We start from the raw sequence: 13,496 nt of genomic DNA on the forward strand, positions 1-13,496 counted from the left end.
ACCTTTGTTTATATTCCTAAACCTTTAAAAAGACTTTTGTAATTTTCTTGGACTTTCTTCGTGGACTTTTGTAGTTTTGCTACCATATAAATAAAATGTTTGTTCATTTTTTGTCTTCAGGAGAGACAGATCGTCCAAAGACCCAGTGTGAGCAGCATAGAGACAGTCTGCAGAGTGGAGCTGTGCCCCAGGCTTTCATACCGCAATGTGACTCCGAGGGACAGTATAGACCGCTGCAGGTGGGACTGTCTGATAGAGTGGAATGGTTGACTAATGAATTAGTCAACCATTTGCTTAATTGCTAATTGCTTAACCCATTGATTGATTGATTGATTTATTTATTAATATTGCTTAATCTATTGCAGTGCCATGGCTCCACTGGACATTGTTGGTGTGTGGACAGTAGGGGGCAGGAGAGAGCAGGAACCAGGACACCACCTGGTACACCACCTGTAGACTGTGACAAACCAGGTGAGAATAAAAATAAACAAGGTTGCCTTTGACCAAGATTGCATCTTTGGTTTCTAAAAGGTTTATAAGAGAGACCGCATACAGTCTAGTGTATCAGAAAGCAGTAATGACTGATTGTAATTGTTGGTAACATGTATGTTTTCAATAACTATTGTATAACTCTTTCCCCAGCGGTAGTTCTTCATGCCTTAACATGAAAAGCATTAGTATATTATCATATATTTGTTATAATGTTTATATATTTGTTAATCTTTCCTCCTCAGTTGAACCAGAGCGTCCTAAGACCCACTGTGAGCACCACAGAGACAGTGTACAGACTACCAGTCCAGAGGGATATCCTATCCTTGGAGCCTTTGTACCCCAATGTGATGCAGAGGGACAGTATGCTCCACTACAGGTTAGCTTTTATTACCTATGATTGTAAGTAACTTAGTAAATTCACTGAGCACTATACATTTAAATATATTATTATTATTTATTCCAGTGTCACAGCTCTACTGGACATTGTTGGTGTGTGGACAGTAGGGGGCAGGAGAGAGCAGGAACCAGGACAGCACCTGGTACACCACCCAAAGACTGTGACAAACCAGGTAAGAAATAAACAGGCGAACAGGCAAGACAGTTAGGCAGGCAAGTTATAGGCACGCAAGCAAAAAAACAGCTGTTAGTGAAATCAAGGCAGGCAAAAGTCAGGCAGGCTGGCAAAGGCATGTCACGTGTGAGATTATATAAATATGGTGTGTATACATATGGTGTCAGAAGGATTTCCTTTGCCTATTCCTAATCAGTCTTAAACCACTTTAACCACTGTAATCTTAGGAATGAACTACACAAATACAAACAACTGGTCAAGTGCCAAACGCGAGTGCAAAATGCTGAACAGCTTTGGAAAACCCTGGGCAACCATGAAATGTGCATTCTGCCCTTTCTCCTGGGCCTTCTTCGGCAATTCTGACTATATGGATGCAATGGTCCATCTAGACAAAAACTGAAGGCAGGTAAACCTCTCCAAACCATGAAGGTGGACCTTTTAGGCAATTTAAGAGCTCACAGAGTATTCCAGCACTACAATCTGGGAGGCCTTCAAATGTACACATGGTAATTTGACACCTACTAAACTCCTATGTCTCCTCCTGTGAGGAAGTCTGCGTTTCAAAGAAGACCCTTGTGAAGTACGACAATGCTAAACCATGGTTTACTAAGGGGCTTCAGACCTTAGGAAAACATCAGTGAGCAGGTTCATTGGGAGTGGTATAGAGATGAATACTGCCTGGCCAAAAAACAGCTCAATAAGGCCGTCAGGATTGCCAAGTCCTACATCTCAGTCAGACAGAAGAGTCAGTTTGCTTATAAGGACTCAGGCTCAGCTTGGCAGTCACTCAATGTGCTTAAAAGCTACAGGAAAAGCTCCTATCAAGCACATTCTCATTCCTCTCCTACACTTGTCAACAACCTCGATTTCTTTTACTCTCATTTGACAAGTGTTGTGACAAGAGCTCACAAAGCTCCCTGTGCAATAGCCAGTATTCCTCTATTCCTCCAACCCCTGACCAATAGTCATAAGGCCTCATTGCCCAGCACCCTCTTGTCCCCATCTTCAGAAGTATGAAGACTTTTCTGGAAGGCCACAAGGTCTCATGGACTCTCCCCTTGAACCCTCAACCAGCTGGCTCCAATGTTCACCAGCAACTTTAACCACCTTTAAATCCTCCATCATTGTTCCTGTTCCCAAAAAGAACAACATTACCTACCTCAGTGACTCGAGGCCAGTGGTACTGACCTCAATCGTAAAGACTTCTGGTGCTGTCCTATCTGAAATGTGGCACAGTTCCACTCCCAGACTACCTGTAGTTTGCCTACTGGGTGAATTGGTCAGTAGACTGTGCAACATGGGTCTACAATTTGCCTTGGACCACCTCAGCATCACTGGCTCCACTGCCAGGATCCTGTTTGTTAACTTCAGCACTGTACTTGATAGTATCATGCTGGAACTTCATCATGGCAAGCATTGTCCCATCAACCTTTTGGTGGATCTTGGACCTCCATACCGATAGAAGGCAATTCATGTAGCTGGGACCCTCCCTCTCTGTGAACATCTGTGCTATGCACCCTCTTCTACTCGCTGTACACCAGTGATTGTACCTCCAGCCACTTGTCTATTAAAAACTGCTCAAATTTGCAGATGACACCACCCTGGTTTGTCTCATTACCCACAATGAGTTATCATTGTAACCATCTTTGGGAAAAACTAAAAATGAGGCTTGACTTCTGAAGGCCCCTGCCTGTTCATCTAATTAATTAACAAACAAATTGTCTTTAAGTTTTTCACATCCATATTCTTTGAACAGAATATGGTTGTGATACATATGATTGGAAGATGTATGTAAATTTCACTTGCTAGACTTTGCTGTAAGGGAGGTCTTGTTTGCTCAATTACGACTCTCTAGTCCTTACAAACTAACCCCTAAGAATCTAATGAATTAGCATCATAGAGACAGCATACAATCTAATCTATAGACAGCATTAACAACTGTTCAAATGCTGTTCAACACTTGCATATTTGTTAATAACGGTTGTATATTTATTAATTATTTCTTATTCTCCCTTTATAGATGAACCAGAGAGTCCTAAGACCCACTGTGAGCAGCACAGAGATAATATACAGACGACCAGTCCAGAGGGATATCCTATCATTGGAGCCTTCGTACCCCAATGTGATGCAAATGGACAGTACAGACCATTACAGGTCAGTACTTGTAATTTGTTATTAAAGTGAAACTTTTTTTTCTACTTATAGTTTAAAGTGTCTTTGAAACCCGAAAATTTCTGTATTCATTATTATTATTATTTTTATTTTTTTTTTAAATGTATTTAATTTTTTGCAGTGTCATGGCTCCACTGGCCATTGTTGGTGTGTGGACAACAGGGGGCAGGAGAGAACAGGAACCAGGACGCTACCTGGTACACCACCCAAAGACTGCGACAAACCAGGTGAGAATGCTTGGAGATGCTGGGAAAATTTTGCTGGTGTTGGTAAATCAATGGATTCCACTTTGGCATGGTAAGGGATCTTACCACCTGTTATCACCACAGTTGAAAAAATGGAAAAAAAAATTTTAAAACACTAGATACAGAGTTTGTGTAAAAGTGTTTGTCTGCAAGATAGTTTTTTTTTACATCTTTGGTGCTAAGTGCTCATTGCAGTGATGTTTTTGTACTGCACTTCCCAGAGATCACTTGTCCATCCAGTACTATTTCATCTTTTTCCTTGGATTTTCTGTCGATGCAGTTTGAGTTTCTGTAGGTGGGGCTCTTTTCTTTGTCTGTTCAGCCATGATGGCTATCACTGCTCATGCTAAATACCAGTTCCAAATACCAGAGGAGCAAGCAAAACAGAATTTCCCTACAGGGATCAATAAAGTATCACAGTACCATTATTAACAATCATGTATTTGCCAATACCTATTGTCCATTTTTAATGATTTGTCTCCCCAGTACTTTTTCACCTCTCTCCAGCCTGTCCATTAGGAGCAACACAGAGACACTAGGGCTATCTCCTAGTTTTGGCCTGTGTATTCACTGCCTATTAGTCAGTGATTTATAATGTAAATTAATTCTAATCTTTCCTCCCCAGATGAACCAGAGCGTCCTAAGACCCACTGTGAGCATCACAGAGACCGTGTACAGACTACCAGTCCAGAGGGATATCCTATTGTTGGAGCCTTTGTACCTCAATGTGATGCAGAGGGACAGTATACACCACTGCAGGTTAGCAGTTGATGACTGACTGACTGATTGACTGACTGATTAATTGACTGATTGATTGATTTTGTTTTTGCATCTCATGTAAAATGACTTGAAATACCTTAAAAAACGTTTGAATGTACAAAATGATTACCGTATTAACATTTACTTTTCTTTAGTGTCATGGGTCTACTGGACATTGTTGGTGTGTAGACAGTAGGGGGCAGGAGAGAACAGGAACCAGGACGCTACCTGGTACACCACCCAAAGACTGTGACCAACCAGGTAAGAAAGAGACAACATACAGATTAATGAGTAGATAGACAAATCTCACTCTCACTCTATTCATCTTTCCATGAAGCAAGATTAGTGCTTAAAACTGACCTCTCATCTGCAGTAATAGTATCAACAGGTGTATTATGTCATCGCTCTCTTGCTAAACCTTGACCTGTGAACTCTCCAATTCCTCAACTCAGTGACAAGCCAAACAGACAGCACGTTTATGTGTGTGTATCTAACCTTGTAAGCGTTGTACTATTTAGGTCACAGGGTCATAGCCTTGGAATGCTTAGAGAAACAGGTGATGTCAATGTGTGTGTGTGTGTGTGTGTGTGTGTGTATTTGTGTTGAGAAGCTGAGACTGGAAATTTTTGTTGCGGAAAAAATGTAACTGCAGCTGTGGTATTTTTTCTGTCACTTATATGAACTAAAAGTTGTTATGGTCATTTATTGGTTGAGTGGGTTTCATGACCCTTGGGCCCTTGAAACCTTTTAAAAACCACAGGTGTCACTGAGAAAATAAGCATTCCTTTCTTCTTTCCTTTAAAATGTGCTTTTTTAAGGTACATGATTGTCTGTAACCTTTTCTGACAAGGACCAAGCCCAGTCCTCCTTGAACAGCATTAGGGAATAATCTAAAAGCATTAGGGAATGCAGTTAAGGATAATAAACCACATTTATTCATGACTTGCATCCCACATGTAAATTTGTTAATAGCTAAAATTTGTAGTAGGTAATAGTTTTTAATGACTTTTATGAATAAAAGTCTGCATTCGTTGTTTGTGATTTCTCTCCACACATTGAAAAAAATTGTTAAAACTCAGTGAGCAGGACAGAGATAAATTTAGTTGATGAGAACGTAGTAAGCTTATTATTACTAAATGGTCTGATTGTGTATTTGTTAAACTTAAATTTCCAGACCAGTCCAGGTCCTAAAACGACTGTGAGCCACACAGAGACAATATGCAGACTAGTATTCTTGGGGTTTTTTCCCACTGGGATCCTTCTACTTTAGCACAATCCTTTACTAAAAAAAAAACTTCAACAAAAGAAAATAAATAAATAAAACTGAAATAAACTGTATTTTCCCAAATGAGACAGAACATTATAAAACTCAGTACTACCAATATGCTTTGTCAGTCATTTTTAGTTAGTGTTGTATATCTAGTAAAAACTCATGTAGATTTATTCAATATTTATATCCTGCAATGCTAAGACTAGCACTAAGATATTCTCTGATATGACATTCTCTAAATAATTTGTATAAAACTTGTATATTTGTTGGTCTTTCCTCCCCAGATGAACCAGAGCGTCCTAAGACCCACTGTGAGCACCACAGAGACAGTGTACAGACTACCAGTCCAGAGGAATATCCTATTGGAGCCTTTGTACCCCAATGTGATGCAGAGGGACAGTACAGACCATTGCAGGTTAGCATTTGGTGACTGATTAACTGAAAATTGTTTTACCTATGATTTAAAGTCAGTTTGAGCAACTTGAAAAGAATTATAGATATCATATTTAAATAATAAATGCAAATACAAGTCAATCGTTGTTACCATGTTTTTCAGTGTCACGGCTCTACTGGACATTGTTGGTGTGTGGACAGTAGGGGGCAGGAGAGAGTAGGAACCAGGACGCTACCTGGTACACCACCCAAAGACTGTGACAAACCAGGTAAGAAGGGTCTTTCTCAATATGCATTCTTGTGAGGTCTTGTGTCCTACACAACGCCTTTGACATGATATCTAACGGTGGAAGCACGATTCCAAAACACAAGATTCATTTTGAGGACAACACATCACATCCAAACCACAATATAGTCTATAGTCTGTAGTACAGAGCCAGTAGGAACACCTGGGAAAATGACTACCTTTGTGTCTTAATTGATGGTGCGATGTCTAGCACACAGTTCATCTGAAACTATAAAGATGTTCTCTGTTCTTTATTCAAACTGTAAATATGTTCTCTGTTCTTCATTCAAACTGTAAAGATGTTCTCTGTTCTTCAGTCAATCTCAAACTGAAAAGATGTTTTCTGTTGTTGTGTTCTTGAGAAGTCCATTCTCTCCAAGACATCTTGGGAAGATCGTTCTCCACAAGGACATAAGTAACAAGTTGGCATTCTTGTATTTGTAAATCACCTCAGATAAACCAGGTGATAGCCAGCCAACAAGGTTTTTGTTATTGAATCATTGAGTCAGCTGTGAGCAGCAATAGTCTGTACTCTGGAGTGATCCTGTATTTAACTGTATTTTATTTTGTAATGCTTTATAAATACTCTTAAATCACCAGATGAACCAGAGCGTCCTAAGACCCACTGTGAGCAGCACAGAGACCGTGTACAGACTACCAGTCCAGAGGGATATCCTATTGTTGGAGCCTTTGTACCCCAATGTGATGCAGGTGGACAGTATACACCTCAACAGGTAAAATTTTGTTTTTCCTGTATAGAGAGATAGATGTACTGTATATCTTTATTCTATATTGTTATGACTACGATTATGATTATTATTGTGTATTTCAGTGTCACGGATCTACTGGACATTGTTGGTGTGTGGACAGTAGGGGGCAGGAGAGAACAGGAACCAGGACACCACCTGGTACACCACCCAAAGACTGTGACAAACCAGGTGACTGTTGTTTCTTGCTGCTCAACACCCCTTGGGCTAAATTTCAGAGATATGGATTCAGCCTAGGATACAGGCAAAGGATACCAAACTCTTAGTGCTCTAGACTGCCATGGGCATGTATATGCTCCCAGTTGTAACGTGGAGAGTCTCAGGAGGTTGAACACAAAGTAATTGGGTGAGTTGTAGGGCCTACAGAGAATACTTCAGGAGACCAGCCAGGAGCTGAGCAGAGTCGCTGATGTGTAAGGATCTGATACGGCAGATGTTGTTGTGTGCAAACCTGCAGGATCTGGTTGTGTCTGTGATGTATGCCAGACGGTTGTCTAAGATTGTACCAAGGTGACAGTCTGCGCAGGAGTCACCATGGTACAGTCAATGATGATTGAGAGGTCTTGCAGAGGGCAGGAGTTGCCAGGAAAGAAAACCACCTCAGTTTTGTCAAGATTGAGTTTGAGGTGATGAGCAGACGTCCAGCTGGAGTTGTCAGCTAGGAAAGTTGAGATTTGAAACTCAACCTGTGTGTCAAAGGATGGAAAAGAAGAGTTGAATGTCCTCACAATGGCAGGAAGGTTGTGGGATGTGATCACGGAATCAAGAAATTCAGTGTAGAGAAGGAATAGCAGGGGGCCCAGTATTGAACCATGGGGAACCTCAGTGGAAAGGGTGTCTGGTAAAGACAGAGCACCTCTCCACAATCCCTGATAAGAGTAGCCAGTCAGGTAGGAGGCAAACCATGAGATTGCAATCCCAGCGATCCCCAGGTCAGCAAGGGTGGCAAGGAGCATCTGATGATTCACCTTTTTGAAGGCTTTTGACAGGTCTGAGAGAATAAGGACTGAGGCCAGAAAGGGCGTCCAGCAGTATGTAGTCCATCAGTGACAGGAGTGCAGTCTTTGTAGTCGGCCACCTGCCGCCAGTAACACTTGTATATTCCTTATTAACTTGTGTATATTTGTTGATCTTTCCTCTTCAGTTGAACCAGAGCGTCCTAAAACTCACTGTGAGCAGCACAGAGACCGTGTACAGACTACCAGTCCTGAAGGCTATCCTATACTTGGAGTGTTTGTACCTCAGTGTGATGCAGTTGGACAGTACACACCTCAACAGGTAATACTCTGGTTTTGCTGTATAGAGAGATAGATGTGTATCTTTATTCAATCTTGTTATGACTATGATTATGATTATTATTGTGTATTTCAGTGTCATGGATCTACTGGACATTGTTGGTGTGTGGACAGTAGGGGGCAGGAGAGAACAGGAACCAGGACACCACCTGGTACACCATCCAAAGACTGTGAAAAACCAGGTGACTGTTGTTTCTTGCTGCTCAACACCCCTTGGGCTAAATTTCACAGATATGGATTCAGCCTAGGATACAGGCATCCAAACTGTTAATGCTCTAGCCTGCCATGGGCATATACTATATGTTCCAGGTTGTAACATCTTATGTAAGAAGTAGGAAGCAAGGGTGAAGAAGAGGTATGATATTGGACAATCTCAGGAGGTTGAACACAAAGCAATTGGATGAGTTGTAGGGGCTGCAGAGAATACTTCAGGAGCCAGTCAGAAGCAGCTGGGCAGAATCACTAATGTGTAAGGATCTGATTCAGCAGATGTTGTCGAGTGCAAACCTGCAGGATCAGGTTGTGACTGTGATGTTATCTAGGATCGTACCACGGTGGCAGTCTGAGCAGGAGTCACCATGGTGCCATCAATGATGATGGAGAGGTCTTGCAGAGGGCAGGATTTAACAAAAAAGAAGACTACCTCAGTTTTGTCAAGATTGAGTTTGAGGTGATGAGCAGACATCCAACTGGAGTTTTCAGCTAGAATTTGAACCTCAACTTGTGTGTTAAAGGACGGAAAAGAAAAGTAGAGTTGAATGTCATCAACATAGAAATGGCAGGAGGGTTGTGGGGTGTGATGACACAGCCAAGAAATTCAGTGTAGAGAGGGTAATAGCAGGGGTCCCAGGACTGAACCATGGGGAACCTCAGTGGAAAGGGTGTCTGGTAAACACAGAGCACCTCTCCACAATCCCTGATAAGAGTAGCCAGTCAGGTAGGAAGCAAACCATGAGATTGCAATCCCAGCGATCCCCAGGTCAGCAAGGGTGGCAAGGAGCATCTGATGATTCACCTTTTTGAAGGCTTTTGACAGGTCTGAGAGAATAAGGACTGAGGCCAGAAAGGGCGTCCAGCAGTATGTAGTCCATCAGTGACAGGAAGGAGTGCAGTCTTTGTAGTCGGCCACCTTGAAACCAGGCTGGTTGAGGTCCAACAGACTAGTCTGCGAAAGATATTGATGTGATAACCTCTAACCAGCATCGCTTGTGAGCAGCAAAGGGAGACTGCAGTCTGTGAGAAAACATCATGACTCACATATATTTGCCAATAACACTTGTATATTTATTGATCTTTCCTCTTCAGCTGAACCAGAGCGTCCTAAGACCCACTGTGAGCACCACAGAGACCGTGTACAGACTACCAGTCCAGAGGGATATCCTATTGTTGGAGCCTTTGTACCCCAATGTGATGCAGGTGGACAGTATACACCTCAACAGGTAAAATTTAGTTTTTCAGGTATAGAGAGATAGATGTACTGTATATCTTTATTCTATATTGTTATGACTACGATTATGATTATTATTGTGTATTTCAGTGTCATGGATCTACTGGACATTGTTGGTGTGTGGACAGTAGGGGGCAGGAGAGAACAGGAACCAGGACACCACCTGGTACACCACCCAAAGACTGTGACAAACCAGGTGAGAGTCTTGTTTCTTGTTGCCTAGCACCCCTTGGGCTACGTTAGATTCAGCCTTGGATATGAGCATCCAAATTACAAATGTTCTAGACCCGGTGAGATTTACATAAAACAGGAGCAGACAAGTTCATATTTGCTGTGATACCGTATTTGGTATCTTGAATGTGATCCTGGCAGAGAAACTGAGAAAGAGTGAATTACTGAAATAGCACCGACTGAGAAACTGGCTGGCAGAGAAGGAGCGACACTTTACAGCAGAGGTTCTCAATTGTTTTTCAGCCAAGGACCCCTTACAAGATAAAGAATATACCGGGGACCCCGAATATACCGGGGACCCCCTCATTCTGATTTGTGATTTTGGGCTATATAAATAAAAATTGACTTGACATGTACAGTATGTCCCTTGGATTAATCTGACGTAGCCTATTTTTTACACTTCTATAGTCTTAGTTATGTGAAAGAACAACACAAGAGAAATGTATTAGAAAGATATTAGATATGCATTAAAAATATTTGCACCATCTCAACACAGAATACCCATAAAACAATCAATCAATTAGCTGCAAGTAACACTGTACCTAAACAAAATATCAAAGGGAAATCAAGAGAAAAGTGCTAATTTGAAGTGCATTTCAGAACATACACACACACACACACACACACACACACACACATCAAGATAAAAGTGTTTCACTCTTAGTTCATATGTAATGATTGATAAAAGTCTAATCATAAAATAAATGTAGGCGATAACAAACTGAACACATGCCTGCATTGCAACATATGTATCCAGTAGATTGCAAAACATCTGCAACATTGCTACAATCCCAAACCACTACTTTGTCACCATCCGTTGTTGTTGCTGGCGGTAGTCCTCGCCTTCCTCTCAAAAAAAGACCGGTCTTTTTTTACATAATCTGGATGTTTGGTCTCGAGGTGCCTCTTCAATTGGGCAGGCTTCATCGCCTCATTGGCAAGACACCGCAGGCATATAAGACATTTCGGCCTCCCTTCCACTTCAATAAATCCATATTGGAGATACTCCTCATCGTATTTCCTTACTTTTGTTTTTTGTTTTTCATTTACTTCATTTGTAGCCGTAACCGGTCGTTTTAAAAATCTGTCCATCTTCGTAGCATGCTAGCTGCCGGAGACGCTCTCTGACTGACGTACCAGTTATTGTTGTTTCCACGGTAACGGGTGACGTGCTTGACTTTTAAATTTATAGATTTGTTAGATTAGAATGTAATCTATGAACTATTTTAGATTTAAAAAATAAAATATTATTCTTTGAACTATGAAGCCTTTTGTAAAAAAAATAAAAATAACAAAAAAACTTTTTTTTATATCATGATCATTTAAATGAATGAATCTAAAAACTTTTCACGGACCCCCTGGCAGAGTGCCACGGACCCCACTTTGAGAACTACTGCTTTACAGGTCCAATGTAAACAATTTAAACAGAGAAGAAGTTTCTGAGACTAAAATGACTGTAACAGTAAGAGTAGCTTGTAGGTGTTGGTTTGGTCGGAGATTCAGGGGTGAAAACCTTCTGTTGAAACTCCCATTAGAGAGGAAGAATATGGCGTGTCACTCTCTTTAGTGAGGTAGTAGTCTAAATTCATTCTAAGATTTGACCAAGTGCTTCATATACAGGAAAATTAGAAAATGATGGGAAGTGCTTCACTTGAACTAAAGTTTTGAAACATTCATAACACCTCAGCAAGAGCTTCATAACAGCTACATGGCATATTCATGAATACTGATTCGATCCATACATCAGCTTTAATTAGGTGTTTAGTAATACCTATGCAACATATAATTTGATATACACATAATTTGTGACATGGCAGTGGAATAGTGTGTCATTTTATTGATTGAAAATTTCGCAACTAATGTCCTTTTGGCAATTAAGATTTTCAACTTCAAAACTTGAAAAACAACTCTGAAAATTTCTCTCTCCCTCTCTGTGACTCTCTGTCTCTTTCTGCCCCTCTCTTTCTTTCTCTCACCCACACACTAACACACACTAACTTACGCATAGAGGTCATTCTATAAATTCGGTTCTCGCTATAAATTCTATTTACGACCGCCCAAACATCTGAAGTGGTGATTTGGTGGTGAGACGGGATGCCAGCTGTTGCCGAGCAACCTAACCAAAACAAGACGGGCGGCTTGAACAGCTGAGTGGCGACACTGTGTTACTCCCTCCCTGCAGTAGCTACACACAGACGTATACAAACACACATGTATGAAAGCATGCACACACTCGGACATGCACATGTATACACACTTATGTATGTTATGACGTGTATGCATACTCACCCATGCTTGCACACATGTACTTATGCCATTATATACTAACACAGACACATGTACGCAACTTTTCTCAGCTTTTTCTTACATTTATTTATCCGAGCACCGTGCTTTTTTTCCAGTACCACCCTGCTTCACATTCATACAATCACACACATTCACACCTGGAAGCTGCCCAATTCAACCACAGTCCCCTACTGTCGGTCACTGGGAGCTGCCCAGTCTAACCACAGTCTTCTACTGTTGACCACTGGAAGCTGCCCAGTACAGCCACAGTCTTTTATTGGTGGCCACTGAGCAGATGCATTTTTTTTGTATCCACTCACTAACTGTGACAGTTTGGATTTAGCAATTCACAGGACTGGCAGGGCTTTCTACTGAGCAGGCAGATAGATCTCGCAGGCATCAAACACTCAGATTAAAGTCTCTAATTTGCGGGCTGGTCGCCGTCAGCCTGTATTTACATGTACCCACATAAGCACTGCAACTCACTGCCACAGCCATTACTCCGAGGATTGAAACATTGATCCAGAGGACGATCCAAATGCTGACAAATTCAGGAAAAGGAGTGCCAGAGATCCATGAATCACCGCATTCAATTAGTCCTGTGGTTAAAGAGTAAATATAAGTTAAACCAAGTGATTCATGGGATCGGATTGAAGCGCGCTGACCCCCGCTGCTACAACATATCCCCGAGGAAAAACTTATTATGAGACATAAATCTAGTTGTTTAGTCAGTCTCTCTCTCTCTCTCTCTGTCTCTTTACCTTCCATCTCTCACCATAGGACAGTGTGTTTTCTTCTCACCCTCCTCTCAAATATTCTCAATCCCCTTTTCTCTCTACACCGTCCAATCTCTCTCTCTCTCCATTTGAATGTCAAGTTCAGATTCATCAGAGGAGGGGAGAGTAAACATTAGAAATTAGAAAGTGAGAGAGACAGAATAAGAGACAGATGGAGGGAGAGAGAGAAAGAGAGACAAAGAAAAAGAGAGAGAGAGAGAGAGAGAGAGAGTCCAATATAAACATTAGTGGAAGCCTAAAGTGGTTTCGGGTTTAGTTTTAAGGCTCTCCTATAAAGTGTGTTATTAAAGGGATTTTACAAGGTAAACAGTTTTGACACAAGCAAGATGAGTGTGCAAGATGTGTGTGTGTGTGTGTGTGTTTGTGTGTGTGCGTGTGTGTGTCTTAAACACAGGGCCTCCCCAGGCCATAACTCAGGTCCCCCTCCTATCACTGTGATGTAAACTCACCCAGCTAGAGCATAGAATAGAATAGAATAGAATAGA

General features: G+C 41.3%; 1 protein-coding gene across 1 annotated transcript in view; it reads left to right on the forward strand.

Moving 5' to 3' along the window:
- Positions 1-13,496, forward strand: part of nid2a (nidogen 2a (osteonidogen)) — a 57,145-nt gene that overhangs the window by 33,034 nt on the left and 10,615 nt on the right. The window contains exons 18-33 of the mRNA XM_078291150.1: positions 130-239; positions 366-471; positions 735-868; positions 956-1,061; positions 3,084-3,217; positions 3,357-3,462; positions 4,115-4,239; positions 4,395-4,500; positions 5,794-5,924; positions 6,066-6,171; positions 6,789-6,922; positions 7,021-7,126; positions 8,109-8,233; positions 8,327-8,432; positions 9,565-9,689; positions 9,788-9,893. Coding sequence (XP_078147276.1) covers positions 130-239; positions 366-471; positions 735-868; positions 956-1,061; positions 3,084-3,217; positions 3,357-3,462; positions 4,115-4,239; positions 4,395-4,500; positions 5,794-5,924; positions 6,066-6,171; positions 6,789-6,922; positions 7,021-7,126; positions 8,109-8,233; positions 8,327-8,432; positions 9,565-9,689; positions 9,788-9,893 — 1,866 coding nt within the window. The remainder of the gene's footprint in view (positions 1-129; positions 240-365; positions 472-734; positions 869-955; positions 1,062-3,083; positions 3,218-3,356; positions 3,463-4,114; positions 4,240-4,394; positions 4,501-5,793; positions 5,925-6,065; positions 6,172-6,788; positions 6,923-7,020; positions 7,127-8,108; positions 8,234-8,326; positions 8,433-9,564; positions 9,690-9,787; positions 9,894-13,496) is intronic.

Source organism: Centroberyx gerrardi, chromosome 21, assembly GCF_048128805.1.
Source record: "Centroberyx gerrardi isolate f3 chromosome 21, fCenGer3.hap1.cur.20231027, whole genome shotgun sequence".
Classification (NCBI taxonomy): domain Eukaryota; kingdom Metazoa; phylum Chordata; class Actinopteri; order Beryciformes; family Berycidae; genus Centroberyx; species Centroberyx gerrardi.